This window comes from Babylonia areolata, chromosome 3 (genome assembly GCF_041734735.1).
Source record: "Babylonia areolata isolate BAREFJ2019XMU chromosome 3, ASM4173473v1, whole genome shotgun sequence".
Classification (NCBI taxonomy): Eukaryota; Metazoa; Mollusca; class Gastropoda; order Neogastropoda; family Buccinidae; genus Babylonia; species Babylonia areolata.
In genome coordinates this window covers 45,415,252-45,430,251 of record NC_134878.1, presented here as the reverse complement: position 1 = coordinate 45,430,251, position 15,000 = coordinate 45,415,252, and the positions used below count along the sequence as shown (strand labels likewise).

The 15,000-nt window shown below is 43.3% G+C and overlaps 1 protein-coding gene across 8 annotated transcripts in view; it reads right to left on the bottom strand.

Annotated features, from left to right (window-relative positions):
- LOC143280583 (regulator of G-protein signaling 22-like) overlaps positions 1-15,000 on the bottom strand; it is a 132,128-nt gene that overhangs the window by 24,662 nt on the left and 92,466 nt on the right. For all 8 annotated transcript variants that reach the window (XM_076585290.1, XM_076585291.1, XM_076585286.1 and 5 more), the window contains 2 exons: positions 4,957-5,158; positions 2,121-2,170 (listed from right to left, as the gene is read on the bottom strand). In XM_076585290.1, the coding sequence (XP_076441405.1) occupies positions 2,121-2,170; positions 4,957-5,158 (252 nt within the window). The remainder of the gene's footprint in view (positions 1-2,120; positions 2,171-4,956; positions 5,159-15,000) is intronic.

Below are 15,000 nucleotides of genomic sequence, written 5' to 3'. Positions count from 1 at the left end.
CAATCAGGAAGTGCTGGCTAAGCTGCATACGCGCGCGAGCGCGTGCGTTTGTGTATGTGCGCGTGCGTGCACGTATGTGTGAGATCGTAGGCCTCTATACGTGTGCATACTGACGCACATAGTTATATATGTATTAGGTGCTACAGATATGAACACGTAAGATACCGTATTACATGTGTGTGCGTGCGTGCCTGTGTGCGTATGTGCGTTCGTGCGTGCGTGCGTGTGTGTGTGCGCGCCCGCTCGCTCGTGTTCGTTCTCTCTGACCACCAATCTTGCAGAACGACTGTAATTATCTCCCTTCTACATGTCAAGGTGAACTGAAAACCATAGAAAAACGCATGCACCCGTGCGCGCAAAACAGACACAATCATTGGAGAATAGAAAATAAAATAAAAACAAAACAGAGCGACAGAGAGACATACAGAGAGAAAGAGATAGAAAGAAAGAAAGCAAGAAGAGTATGTGCGAGAGACAAGTTACACAGAGATATTCACAGAGAGAGAGAGAGAGAGAGAGAGAGAGCGGGAGAGGGGGGATCAACAGAGAAAGACACACACACAGATTTTACACAGATAGACAGACAGACAAAGGGACAAGAGAAACTTTTTCAAGACTGTGGCTACCACCAAGCTTCACACAAACTTAACAAGTCGCTTCAGGTATTAACGCTGAAGATATCGTATAACACACACACACACACACACGCGCGCGCGCGCGCGCGTGTGTGTGTGTGTGTGTGTGTGCGCGCGCGAGCGCGCGTGCGTCCGTTCTTTCTCAACCCCAACCTTACCATACTATTACCTCTATGTGTCTGCTTGCCTTCCCGTCTGTCTGTCTGCCTGCCTCTTCGTCTGTCTGTGTCTGTCTGTTTGCCTGCCCGTCTGTCTGTGTCTGTCTGTCTGCCTGCCCGTCTGTCTGTGTCTGTCTGTCTGCCTGCCCGTCAGTCTATGTCTGTCTGTCTGCCTGTCCGTCTGTCTGCATGCCCGTCTGTCTGTGTCTGTCTGCATGCCCGTCTGTCTGTGTCTGTCTGTCTGCCTGCCCGCCTGTGTGTCCGTCTGTCTGCCTGCCCGTCTGTCTGTGTCTGTCTGTCTGCCTGTCCGTGTCTGTCTGCATGCCCGTCTGTCTGTGTCTGTTTGCCTGCCCGTCTGTGTGTCCGTCTGTCTGCCTGCCCGTCTGTCTGTGTCTGTCTGCATGCCCGTCTGTCTGTGTCTGTCTGTCTTTGTGTCTGTCCTCTATCACTTCACGTCAAGGTTAAACACAAACGGAAACGCACACACCTATTCGCACAAAACAGGCGAAATACAAATGAAACAACAACAACAACAACAAACAGAGTGAGAGACAGACAAAGAGACAGAAAGAGATATAGAGAAGAGAGAGAGAGAGATGGGATGGGGGGTAAATCGATTGTGGGAACAGATATATACAGAAAGACATACACCAGGAAACAAAGACAGAAACTTTGACACGGCGAGAAACACCTACAGACAGACAGACAGGTGAGATTTGACCACAACTGTACCAATCACAAACATTTCGTTACAGGTATTACTACAGATGATACTGTGGCACACAAGCTTTTTTTTTTTTGTGTGTGTGTGTGTGTGTGTGTGTGTGTGTGTTCGTTCCCTCTGCATCCCAACCTTTACTCTCTGTATGTCTGCCTGTCTGTCTGTCTGTCAGCCTCTCCTCTCTCCCCCCTCTTTCTATCAAGCTTTAAACACACACGGGAACGCGCTCAGTCATCAATATGAGCAAACACGCGCACGCTTCCATACGCGCAAGGAAGCGGACGCACACACACACAGATACACACACACACACACACACACACAAAGATACACACACACGCGCGCGCGCGCGCACACACACACACACACACACACACACACACACATGTTGACACCCATGCACAGAAATAAATATACACATTCACACAATCAAAAACACACATACACACACTCAAACACATTAACACACACACGCAAGCACACACACACACACACTGAAAACTTAAATTAGAAGAAAAATGGAATAATACGATTTATCAAATGGCGACATACAAAAAATGAATAAACATAAGAAAAAAGACCAAAAAACAAACAAACACATTTTACCTGCTTCAGGTGCTGCTTTCTGCTTTGACGCTTCTTGTTTCGTGTTTTTCCTGTTGAACACACACACACACACACACACACACACACACACACACACACACACACACACACACACACGCCAATCATTTTATCATCCACTTCGGAGAGAACTTTCGACTCTGGCTGTTATTTCACGTGGTATAAAACGAAAATCAGACTGTGCCGAAATTTTCGGCTAAGTTAAATGTATGAAATGTTTCTGAAGTTTACTGTGTTGGTGTGCAGCATGGATTCAGTTTTTTAACTTCCCTGTCCTCATGCGCGGTTGTGTGGTGTAAGGCAGTAGTGTACATGTGTTGTTTTGTGTGAGGCGCTTAGAACCCTTCATGATTATGAGTTTGCGCCGTATCAGTACAATATGATGATGATGAGGATAATGACGATGAATACGATATGGTATAGCCTGACTAGACAGGAACAGAGAGGATCCTGACCCTTCCACTCCATTCATCGAAGGTCCAGTCAACCTCGTCAGTGTAAAGACTCCATTGTCTACTCTCCACAAAACACTTTAAAAAAATTATTAAAGGACTAGTATTCTGACCAACTGTTTACGGCACTTCAAGGGACGATCGGAGCGCGAAATCCATGAAATGTACGAAGGCATGGCGAAACCAACTGGCCCAACCCAACCCAGAGCCAGACTGCGCCACTGAAAACCACGACAGGCGAAATCATCGAAGACAAAGGCAAGCAGATGGAAAGGAGTGGGGTAGAGCGCCCAGGCAGAGTTCTGCTCCAGAGAAAAGACAACAACAAACAAGAGAGGCAAGGCCTTCAAGACTCACTTGTGATAAATTAAGTCCCCTAGCATTAATTACTGAGTAATTTCCCTTTTTTTACTATCTGCACCAAAACGTTTGCAAAATAAATAAAAATTCCATGCAGAAGTTCCTGTTTGAACAAAAAATGATAATAATGACTGCTCTTGTTGTTGTGTCAGAATAAGAGGTTAAAGTGCCAAGTTTAGAGAATACAAAAAATATAAATATAACAGTAAATGCAGTTTGCATATAATTAGGCTTCTTTTTTTTATTTTTTGTGCCCATCCCAGAGATGCAATATTGTTTTAAACAAGATGACTGGAAAGAACTGAATTTTTCCTATTTTTATGCCAAATTTGGTTGCAACTGACAAAGTATTTGCAGAGAAAATGTCAATGTTAAAGTTTACCACGGACACACAGACACACGGACACACACACACCCACAGACAACCGAACACCGGGTTAAAACATAGACTCACTTTGTTTACACAAGTGAGTCAAAAAACAGCAAAAAGCATCCCTTGAAAGTGACCTGGACATACTGTTGAATACCTGCCTGTCGTTGAGGAACTGGACATGCCGCCAAACGTGGCAAGAGCTGTGTAATGCTGTCGACAATCTTCCCAAGCGCCAGGACCGGGTGGGATTCCACCCGAGGTCATTAAGTGTCGGGGCTGGGTGGGATTCCATTCACCCGAGGTCATCAAGTGCTGCTGGGTGGGATTCCATTCACCCGAGGTCATCAAGTGCTGCTGGGTGGGATTCCACCCGAGGTCATCCATTGCTGGTGGTGGGATTCCACCCGAGGTCATCAAGTGCCGCTGGGTGGGATTCCACCCGAGGTCATCAAGTGCCAGGGCTGGGTGGGATTCCACCCGATGTCATCAAGTGCCGCAAGGAGTCACTGCCGAACCACCTGCGTGAAGTGCCAGACCAGCGCTGGGAGGGTGTGCGCGCGCGCGCGCGTGTGTGTGTGTGTGTGTGTGTGTTTGGGGGTGTGTGTGTGTGTGATCTGAACAGTGCCCCAAGGAGAGGAGAGGGCAGGCTGCAACATGTACAGCCCACTGCAGGTGCCGCTCTGCCAGCACAAATAAACAGGACAGACATTCCGGGCGTTGATCCATGTTCTCTTCAGAATGACGGATGCCATCACACTCGCGCGCGCGCCGTGTGTGTGTGTGTGTGTGTGTGTGTGTGTGTGTGTGTGTGTGTGTGTGTGTGTGTGTGTATGCGTGCGTGTGCATGTGTGAGTGAACAGGGAGGAAGGCGGGTGGAGGAGGAGATGGTGATGACGACGATACTAACGACGGTATACAGAAAACAAGAGAATGATGATGACGACAGCAATGATACATCGATGTCAACGTTACACCGATGTCAACGTTCATGATGATTGGGATTTATGGTGGTGATGATGATGATGATAAAAACAACAGCAGCAACAACAAAACTACAGCATTTCCAAAGCGCATTGAAACACACTCACAAGAATTGCCTCTCCCTCCTTTCAAAGCAGCCCACGCTTTGACAATCACATTACTGAGCAGGAAAATGGAAACGGCGACAAACACATTCAAGTAAATAGCAAATAAGACGACATACAATGGCCGATGTAATCTCAATGTTACACACACACACACACACACACACACACATATATATATGTATATGTACACACGCACAAACACACACACAAACGGACGCATACACACATATACACACGGACGTAAGCACGCGCACACACACAAAAACACACATACATACATACATAAGATGAAAGATATAATGACACACTGACAGAGATGAAGAGAAAAAAATAACGGATAAATGATTCAAAACAGATCAAACAACAGCAACGACAAGACAACAATAACAACAACAACAGCAGCAGCAGCAGCAACAACAACAAGAACAACAAAAAGAAAGAAGAACAAGAACAACAACACCAACAGCAACAAGAACAACACCACCACCACCAACAACAACAACACCAACACCACCACCAACACCAACAACAAAGACTTTCCTCACTTTCGACTCGGAGAAGTGTGTTGTGAAGCCCCTGAAGTCTGGGTCTGGGTCTGTTCCGACTTGGTCTGTTTCTTGCCGCCGCTGTTCGCCGCTTCTTCCGAGCTCTGTTTACCGTCGTTGTCGTTGGTGGTGGTGGTGGTGGTGGTGTTCTGGGGAACTTCGTCGTTGTTGGGTTGGGACACGTCCTTGGTTGAGGGGGCACCTGTCGGAGACAAGGGTGACAGAGGGAAAATAAAAGAACAGTCCATTGCGTTTCTCTCTCTTTCTCTCTCTCTGCCTGAGTGTGTCTGCGTGCGCGCGTTCGTGCGTGCGTCCCTCCACACAATGTGTATCCAGACTATCGCTGCACTCGTCACTTGATCATGTTGAAGTAAAGTAAGCATCTTTGATGATTTGCACAAGGAGTCTGCGCTACACATGTCGCAACACCCCCGTACGCCTTCCTCAATTCAGTTGGGGCAAATGACCTTCTCTCTGAGCAGTCCTTTGTGCTGTTCAAACTGCTGTAGAAACTACAAAAAAAACACAAAAAAACAAAGAAATAACATGAACAAAACAACAAATAAACATAAAGCCCACGAGGATGTATAAATTGTGCACATGAGGTTTTCCCAACTATTCGTCAACACGCTAATCATTTATGAAAAAGGATAAGAATATAGAGATGATAGTGAGAAAGGTTGGGGGGGCGGAGGGGGGAGAGAGAGAGAGAGAGAGAGAGAGAGAGGTGGGAGGGAAATATAGAGAAGGAGGAGTGTGGGGGGGTGAGAATGGGGGACAGAAAGTGGAGAAAGGAGGGGGGAAGGGGGGAAGAAAACGAGGGCAGAGACTTATGGAGAGGCGGGGGTGGGGACGGGGGTGGCAGAGAAACAGAGAGGAGAGATAGAGTGAGACAGAGAGAGACAGAGAGCAGAGGAAAAAAAAAAAAGAAAGAAAAAGAGACAGACAGACAGACAGAGTCAGACAAAGAGAACTCCGCGGTATCCACCACAAATTTTCCTGCGCTGTAAGTTTTGTTGTTCCATTTCAATTTATTTTATGTTCAATTCATTTAACGATTGTCATTTCATTTAATTTTGCGAAATAAATTTCATTCTATCGTATTTTGATTTCACCTATTGATGTTGTACAGCAGCAATGTACGATTATACCCAAAGAATTGAGCTGATGGGTCATCGTTATCTTTTTTTTTTTTTTCCAGTTTCGCCACTATAATCAAAATCGTCACCATGGCGACAAAACATATCTTCCCAAGGATGTGAAGAATTGCTCCTGGTCCCTCTGTGTGTGTGTGTGTGTGTGTGTGTGTGTGTGTGTGTGTGTGTGTGTGTGTGTGTGTGTGTGTGTGTGTGTTGTGTGGTGTGTTGCGTGTGTGTTGCGCGCGCGCGCGTGTGTGCGTGTGTGTTTGTGTTTGTGCGTGTGTGTGTGTATGTGTGTGTGCGTGTGCGCGCTCGCGTGTGTGTGTGTGTCCGTGTGCTTGTGAGTGTGTGTATATGCGCGAGTGTTTCTGCGCAGTCTCATCGTCATTAATATCCCCCTTTAACTGTGGTAAAATAAGATATTATTTTTTTTAAGAATCGATCAAAATATAACAGATATATCCCTTGATTATGTATGTTTCCTGTTGGGTTTTTTTCTTTCATGACCGTATCTTATATATATATATATATATATATATATTCTTTCATGATTGTATTATCTTCTCTATCTCTCCCCCCACCCTCTCTCTCTCTATATATATACACACACATACCAAGCGCAAATCAGTTATATTTATATTCATATAATTAAGTACACACGCACACACACACACATACATACACACACACACACACATACCAAGCGGAAATCAGTTATAAGTATCTATCCATCTCTCTCTCTCTCTCTCTCTCTCTTTCTATATATATATACATACATATATATATATATATATATATATATATATATATATATGTGTGTGTGTGTGTGTGTGTGTGTGTGTGTGTGTGTGTGTGTGTGTGTGTGTGTGTTTGAATATAATGAATACTGATTAGCAACTTTAAAAGACAAAACTGAAGAAAATAGATTTTTGGTCCAATCACCAACCCTCTCACTCTCTTTCTTTCCAATGTTAGTCTGAGCTGTCTTGATTCAGAAACCATGGTGTCCCCTTACGTTTTTTAACGTGTATGTTTGTGCTAATTTATATATACATCTACACTGTATTATATCAATACATATCTGCTAATTTAGTTTCTTTTCATTCTGTTACCCCTATTCAGACAGGGACTATGGTACTGAACTAAAATTCTTCTGTTTGTCGGTGTCATTTTCCCTGATCTCTCTTTGTTTTGGGCGTGCGTTCGCAGTGAACTTTGTCGGTTAAATGATGATTTTTCACTAATTAACCGCCGGTAAATCTTTGCGACGTGACCATGTTGAATATATACTGTGAACAATACCAGAAGTGTCACGCTGAGTCTCCTTGCAAGATACCAAAAGAACTATCACTGATTATATCTTTGATTAAGAAAAAAAGAAAAAGCAACTGCAGATCTGTTCGCCAACACGCATAATTATGTCATGTAACAAGACAACAAGCACTCGTTATCACCCATTCTGTGCTTTGTTACCCATAATATTGTGTCTGTGGACGTTTTTCGTGACAATTAAACTAGTCTGGGTCACACATGAAGACATAACCACCGTATTTTCTCCAGCAGATCTGAACCTCCCACCCCTCCCGCCTCTCCCTTCCAACCAGCGAAACCATCCTCACGCACCGCACGCACACGGAGAAAAAGGAAGAAGAAAAACAATAAACATTATGGCTAAGCCGTATTAGCGATTTTCTGCTTCGTAGATAAGGCCAGACGAAAAAAGACATACTAAGGTGGTGTTATTATTACCCACGCGGTGTCTCCTACTGTGTCAACTTCCTCGAAGAATCATTAAGCAGTTCCGCTGGAGATATAGAAAGAAAGAAAGAAAGAAAAAAATGAAAAACATGGAGTTTGAATTCGTAAACAAGTGAACCTGCTGCTGTGCCTTTTTGCTGCGTCTGAACAGCCTCGCATTTTTTGAGAAATCGCACGTCACGTACATGTAATTTATGCTGTATTTGATCTACTTACGTAATGCTTCGGTAATCCTTGTGTATATTCATAAGGAGATTGTATGGATTCTGTTGCGTCGAGCTGTGTGTGTGTGTGTGTGTGTGTGTGTGTGTGTGTGTGTGTGTGTGTGTGTGTGTGTGTGTGTGTGTGCGTGCGTGCGCATGCGTGCCTGCGTGTGTGTGTGTGTGTGTGTGTGTGTGAGTGTTTGCGTGCATGCTTGCGTGTGTGTGTGTGTGTGTGTGTGTGTGTGTGTGTGTGTGTGTGTGTGTGTGTATTTTCGCTGCAGTAGCATGAATCCACCTCACAACAAAGATCGTGCAGATTTTTTCCTGCACGTCGTTGATGCCGTTGTTTTTCATGTTGGTATTCTAAACCTCATGTTCTTAGTTTACAACGATCTATCATTTTTGGCAGATAACGAAAAAAAAAAAAAAAAAAAAAAAAAAAAGGTTTACACAACATCTGCCCATCAAAGCCAGCTTGTATTCTATCCTACCTCAACTGAAACAATGATAAACGGATGACTACCCCTCGCGCAGATACACAAGACTTCTCCGTCCCACACTCACAACTCAGTGAGTTAAAACTGCGCTACGACAAAACTGATATTTACATTATAAACAATGCACACACACACACACACACACACACACATATATATATATATATATATATATATATATATATATATATATATACTGAGAGAGAGAGAGAGGGAAGAGAGGATGGGAAATGTGGATGGTGTGTGTGTGTGTGTGTGTGTGTGTGTGTGTGTGTGTGTGTGAGAGAGAGAGACAGAGAGAGAGACAGAGATAGGGACAGCGAGGGAGAAGAGACAGTGTCGGGAGAAAACAAAACAAAACAATACAATACAAAAAATGAACAAAACAAACAAACAAAAAAAACCCACACACACACAAAAAAAACTTCGACTAGCTACGTCAGAAGCCTTCCAGGTAAACAGCAAAGCGGAAAAGGGCGGGCGAATGAATGGCTAATGTGTCTGGGCCAGGCCAGGGTAGGCGAGCCAGCAGGAGGCAGCCCACAGATGAGCCTTCTCCAGAGCCCGATTCCTGCCAGCTTTACGGCGCTGCAGACACTGAGCGAAATGTCAGACGCCGCGGGGTGCACTGTGCGCCAGCCAGCACGTGCAACAAACCGGCAGCAAGAAAAAACAAAAAACAAAAACAAAAAAACCCCCAAAAAACCCTGCCGCCGCCGCCGGAATCATCGTCTCTCCGTCGAAAAGCAAATATCATCAAACTGATAGCTGGCTTGCCACTGTGTGTTGGAGAGAGTCCGTCCTCCCCTTGCGAAACCGACCTTACCAGCAGGGGGTGTGGGGGGGGGGGGGGGGGGGGGGGTTTAGCGGCATGATGAGGATGTTTTAATTGAATGCACACACATTGCCAGTTTGTACGAACAGGTGCACCGAAGAAGAGATGATGATGGAGATGATGATGATGATGATGATGATGATGATGATGTTGATGTTGATGATGATGGTGATGATGATAACGATTATAATGAGGATAATGATACTAATGATTATATTAATGATGATAATGACAACAAAGAGAAGCAGGAGGAGAAGAAGAAGCAGGAGGAGGAGAAGAAGAAATACGACGTATAAACGTTGAAAAGGCTGATTCGTCGTTTGTTCGTTGTATTTCTGTATCGCTATTTACCGCGCGGCTGATCCGACCCCAGCTGTGATTAAAATGTGGTGGTGTGGGGGGAAAAGAAAAAGAAAACAATAGGTGGCTGTACCATTTGATTTTATTATCCATAATTATTCGCAAGGCGAACCTCACCTGTATCAGCAACACCTGCCGCTACACAACGACTATACGTACATGCTGCTAAAATCGTGGGTCAAAAACGGTCACACGTGTAAAAACTCACTCGTATCGACCAGTGGACGTCAGCCCACGAACAAAGAAAAAGAAGAAGAAGAAGACGAAGAAAAAAAAATGCGAAGAAGAAGAAGAAGAAAACTGATTATTTGTTGAATCTTTGATGGGTAAATAAATATTTTGGAGATATAAGACTTAGCTCCCTTCCCCAGCGTTTCCCCCCCCCCACCTCACTGCCCAAACCCCGCCACAACCAGGCTGACAAAAGGATGAAATGACAATTTAAGCGCGTCAACGCCGAGTCCCTGGTGGTGACGAAACGGTACAGGATTTACACGCTGTCCCGTTCATCACGTCCCCGCCGCCTTAAAACCCCTTCAGTGCCAGGGGGAAAACAGCAGAAAGTGGTGTTTCAGGTCATAAAACATTATCCAAAACCATAAGCCTAAAACTGAGAAAAAAAAAAGTGTCTGGAGATATACCACTCTGGACGAACTGTGTGAATTTTCAGCCTTCCAGAGCTATTTCTCTTTTTTCTGATGACGTCATCAGTGACGTCACTATGCATGTACGTAATACGTTTGTGGCAGTCAAGGGGTTTTAATGCAGGACTTGTATCCTGCTGTACACTCCCGTCTTTTAGACAGAGAGAGAGAGCGAAAGAGAGACAGACAGACAGACAGAGAGAAACAGGAAGAGTAAGAGAGAGAGACAGACAGACAGACAGAGAGAGACACACACAGGCAGAGACACAGAGAGAGAGAGAGAGAGAGATGTGTGTGTGTGCACGAGTTTGTGTGTGAGTCTGCGCGCGCGTATGTGTGCGTTTGTTTGGGCAACTGTGCGTTTGTTTAGGTATGTCAGTGCATACGCGCGCGCGCGTTTATATATATATATATATACATATATATATATAGATATAAATATATATATATATATATATATATATATGTGTGTGTGTGTGTGTGTGTGTGTGTGTGAGAGTAAAGTTCACCTGGTCTGGCTGTCACAGTGCCGGAGTTTCACTGACAGCGGTACACCTCCACATGCCCATCAATGATCAGGCTTCGTGCTGACCACTTGTAGTAGACAGTAGCAGGTTTTTGGAAAGAGTTGACTGAGTGCTGGGCCTCACTGTCCGCGTGGCTAGAATTTGTTGCAGGTTTGATGTGTGTGTGTGTGTGTGTGTGTGTGTGTGTGTGAGAGAGAGAGAGAGAGAGAGAGAGAGAGAGATTTGTTTTGTATACCACACTCCCTCTGCGTTATTCGGCTTTGACATTTCAGTTCTTTGTGATATTGTACGGAAATACCCCAAAATGGAATGTCCAGAAATATACCGACTTTCTGTTAATAATAAAAGTTAAAAAAGCTTAAAAGTTATTCAGTGTTGAATGTCTGTCTTATGACGAAACCAGCGTTCAATTAGCGCCCAATGTAATTCCTGAATTTGCTTCCAGAAATGTTGCAGGTGAACTGAAACAGCGATGAATTTTGTTGTTGTCGTTGTTGTTTTTGTTTGAATGTCTATCATTTTCATTTCTTGTGTGTGTGTGTGTGTGTGTGTGTGTGTGTGTGTGTGTGTGTGAAAAAGGCCTTTGCATATTCCTGTTGAATAAGTTGTGTTTTAAGGCGGTGTCTGTGTTGATATATCTTCCAAACTCCAGAATGAGTTGAAGGATAACTGATACCGCCAGCGTGATGAGAAAAGAATAGAATCCTGTGTGGGAAATGCAACAGAACCGAAAATAGGGTAACCACGTTACGAAGAAAGGATGAGTTTGTTAAAAAAAAAAAATCATCAACATCAGAAGCATGAACACACACAAACACAGGCATACACACACACACACAAACACACACACACACGCATATATAGATAGATAGATAGATATTTTGGGGGACTTACTGTCAATAACAAAACTATAAAAAGAGAGGCAAGGCCTTCAAGACTCACCTGTGATACACTTTGATTATTTTTTTTTTAAATCGTTAAAATATGTTCTGTATTTGTTATATAAAAGCTTCGGGTTAAAATTTTTTTTTTTTTAATTTAAAAGAGGCCTGAGCGCAGATTCGAACCCAGCATGTTCGGGTGGGAAGAAAAATTAATTGTCTTACTCACTGCACTATTGCTTATCCATGAATGACGTTCAAAAATTAACATTTTAGCATGCTTTTTTAAGGGCGATAAATCGATTGCGGTATTCCAAGTGAAAACGCTGTTTAAATCATATCATTTTGGTGTATCTCGGGCATTCAAAAATTCTTTAAGGGCAATAAAGAATTCTTTTAAAGTCCGCGGTAAAGGAGACGTGGCTATCGCAGCAATCACACTGCAACATTTAGCCGTTTTTCTCTGGATCTACAGAGATGTACAAGTTTAGTTACTCCCGCCGGGAAAGTACGACACGGTCGATTCAATTTCTCTTTTATGTTCATTCTAGTTAACTGAGTATCCACTTTAAAAGATTCATATGCAGTAAACACGTAGATGATGTAGTCTGTGTCACTGTATGTATTCTGTCCAGAATCTGAATTTCTTTCCATTGAAGCTGAAGCTTACATACGGTCAAAAGATCGTTTAGAATTAGCTGCACAGTTAGGTAACTTAGCTCTGATCAAAAGATCAGCGAAAGGCCTTGCGGCCTAAGTTTTAAGCTGAAATACTATACTATACTATAATACTATACTAACAAGAAAATCGAGGTCACGCCGTCACTCACTAAGCATCGCCAACGTCACTGCAACTGGAATGCGGTTTTATGGTGTTTTCGGAATCCCGGAAATGGCCTCAACGAAATAAACCGTTAATGATACGGAAAACACGGCTTAATTCGATAGACTTGCAAACTCTTATTGGAATGACTGAATTTTTTTTTCCCCTACGATTTTTAAGCCAAAGTTGGTACTGACGGACACATATTTCCAGAGAAAATGGCAATGGTCAAGTTTACCACACACACACACACACAACCGAACACAGGTTTAAAACACAGACTCACTTTGTTTACACAAGTGAGTCAATGATTATGTTCAGAAGACTGACACATTTTCGTTTCGAAGAACATTGATATTCTAACTTGTAGAATTGGTATATGACATCAAATGTCATTTCAGAAAGTATGTGCAAAGACGAAAAACAAGGGGAATGCTGTCCTGCTCTCTATGATCTTAGCTCCTATAGAAATATGATTTTATGCAAACATATGTTTCTTACACGTGGCCTTATTCATAATCAATCAAAGCAGAAACAAAATGAAAAAGAAAATCCACGTATTGATATGAAGTTAAAGATGTTCCTGAATGCTAAATCAAGACACTGATATATGTTTGAAGAAGCAGTTATAACCATCACACTATTGCCTGAAATGTCTAGCATCTTTGGGTTCATCATAAATGTCGCCATTTGTATACTGATCCTGTTCAGAAAGGCTATTGAATACATTTTCATTTCGCATCTTCCAAACCTCCCCCCCCCTCTCTCTCTCTCTCTCTCTTTCAACTCTCTGTCTGTCCCTCTTTCTCAACCCCCATTCTGTGTGCGTGCGCTTAAGTGTGTGTGTGTGTGTGTGTGTGTGTGTGTGTGTGTGTGTGTGTGTGTGTGTGTGTGTGTGTGTGTGTGTGTGTGTGTGTGTGTGTGTGTGTGTGTGTGTGTGTGTGTGTGTGTGTGTGTGTGTAGATGGGTGGGAAAAAAAGCATTCTTGCTACTGTGCTTATTTCAATATCCTGGAAAAATAAATCTTAGTTCGTTCATATTCTCTCTCTCTCTCTCTCTCTCTCTCTGTCTCTCCTACCCCTCCCCCCCATCCACCCCCTCTCTCTCTCCCCGACGCCTTGCTCCCTGTCTGAAGCGATTTCTCTTTCTTTCTATTCCCATACCTTAACCCTTTTCCATGCTCGCTCAGTGCGATAAAACTGGCTGACTGCTTAAAAAAACAAAAAAAAAAAAATCCTCTCTATCCTGTGCGTATCGCTCGCAGTGACGTATGGGGCAAATGAGATGGAAGATGAAGAAAGCAGAGGGAGGGAGAGAAAGAGAGAGAGGGGGGAGGGAGGGAGAGATGGGGGATACAGAGAGAGATATGGGGAGGTACAAAGATAGAGAGAGAGAGAAAGAGAGACTTCCAAAGGAAATGAAAAACGTTCCAGCACACAGAGAGAGAGAGAGAGAGGAAGAGAGAGAGAGAGAGGAAGAGACTTTTAAAGGAAATGAAAAACGTTCCAACACACACACACACACACACACACACACACACACACACACAAACACACACACAGAGGGAGAGAGAGAGAGAGCAAAGAGACAGACAAAAAGACAGACAGTGGGCGAGACAGAGACGGAGACTGAGAGGGAGCGGCAAGTCGATGAAAGAAGAACCATAAATAATGATTTCCCAAAGTCGAATAACAAGTTTGCTACCGTGTTCCTGAGTTCTTCCTTCTCCCTCGCCGATGGTGTGATTGAGAAAGCAGATTTCTTTCCTTCTCTCTGTCTGCGTCTGTCTGTCTTTCTCTCTCAAATATAATCTTATCATTCAAACACACACACACACACACACACACACACATGCTATGTTTAAAAAAATAATAATAAAAAAAGTTATCACTCGATGTATACAAGAACAAAATAATCCGTTCACCAAGATGAAGCAATAAACAAGTATCTATAAAATAAAAAAAATAAAAACAGAGAGAGAGAGCCGGCAGCAACAACAATAAACGAAGAGATAAACACACACACACACACACACACATACACACACACACACACATATATATATATATATATATATATATATATATATATATATACATATATACATTTACAGACTCCTCCACAAGTTCACACGCAAACAAACGTGCGCGTGGACAGACATAACCTGCAACATGCGCGCGAGCGCTGGAAATGAAGGAAAGGAAACAGACAAAACATAAACAGGCAGAAGGAGATAGAAAGAATGCTGATAGCAAAATAAGAAACTGGAAAAAAAAAAGAAAGAAAAAGAAACAGCAATGTCATCATGACCCTAAAACCAAGCTACAGACAGAAAAACAGACAAGAGACATACAGAAACAGACAGAGAGACAGGGAG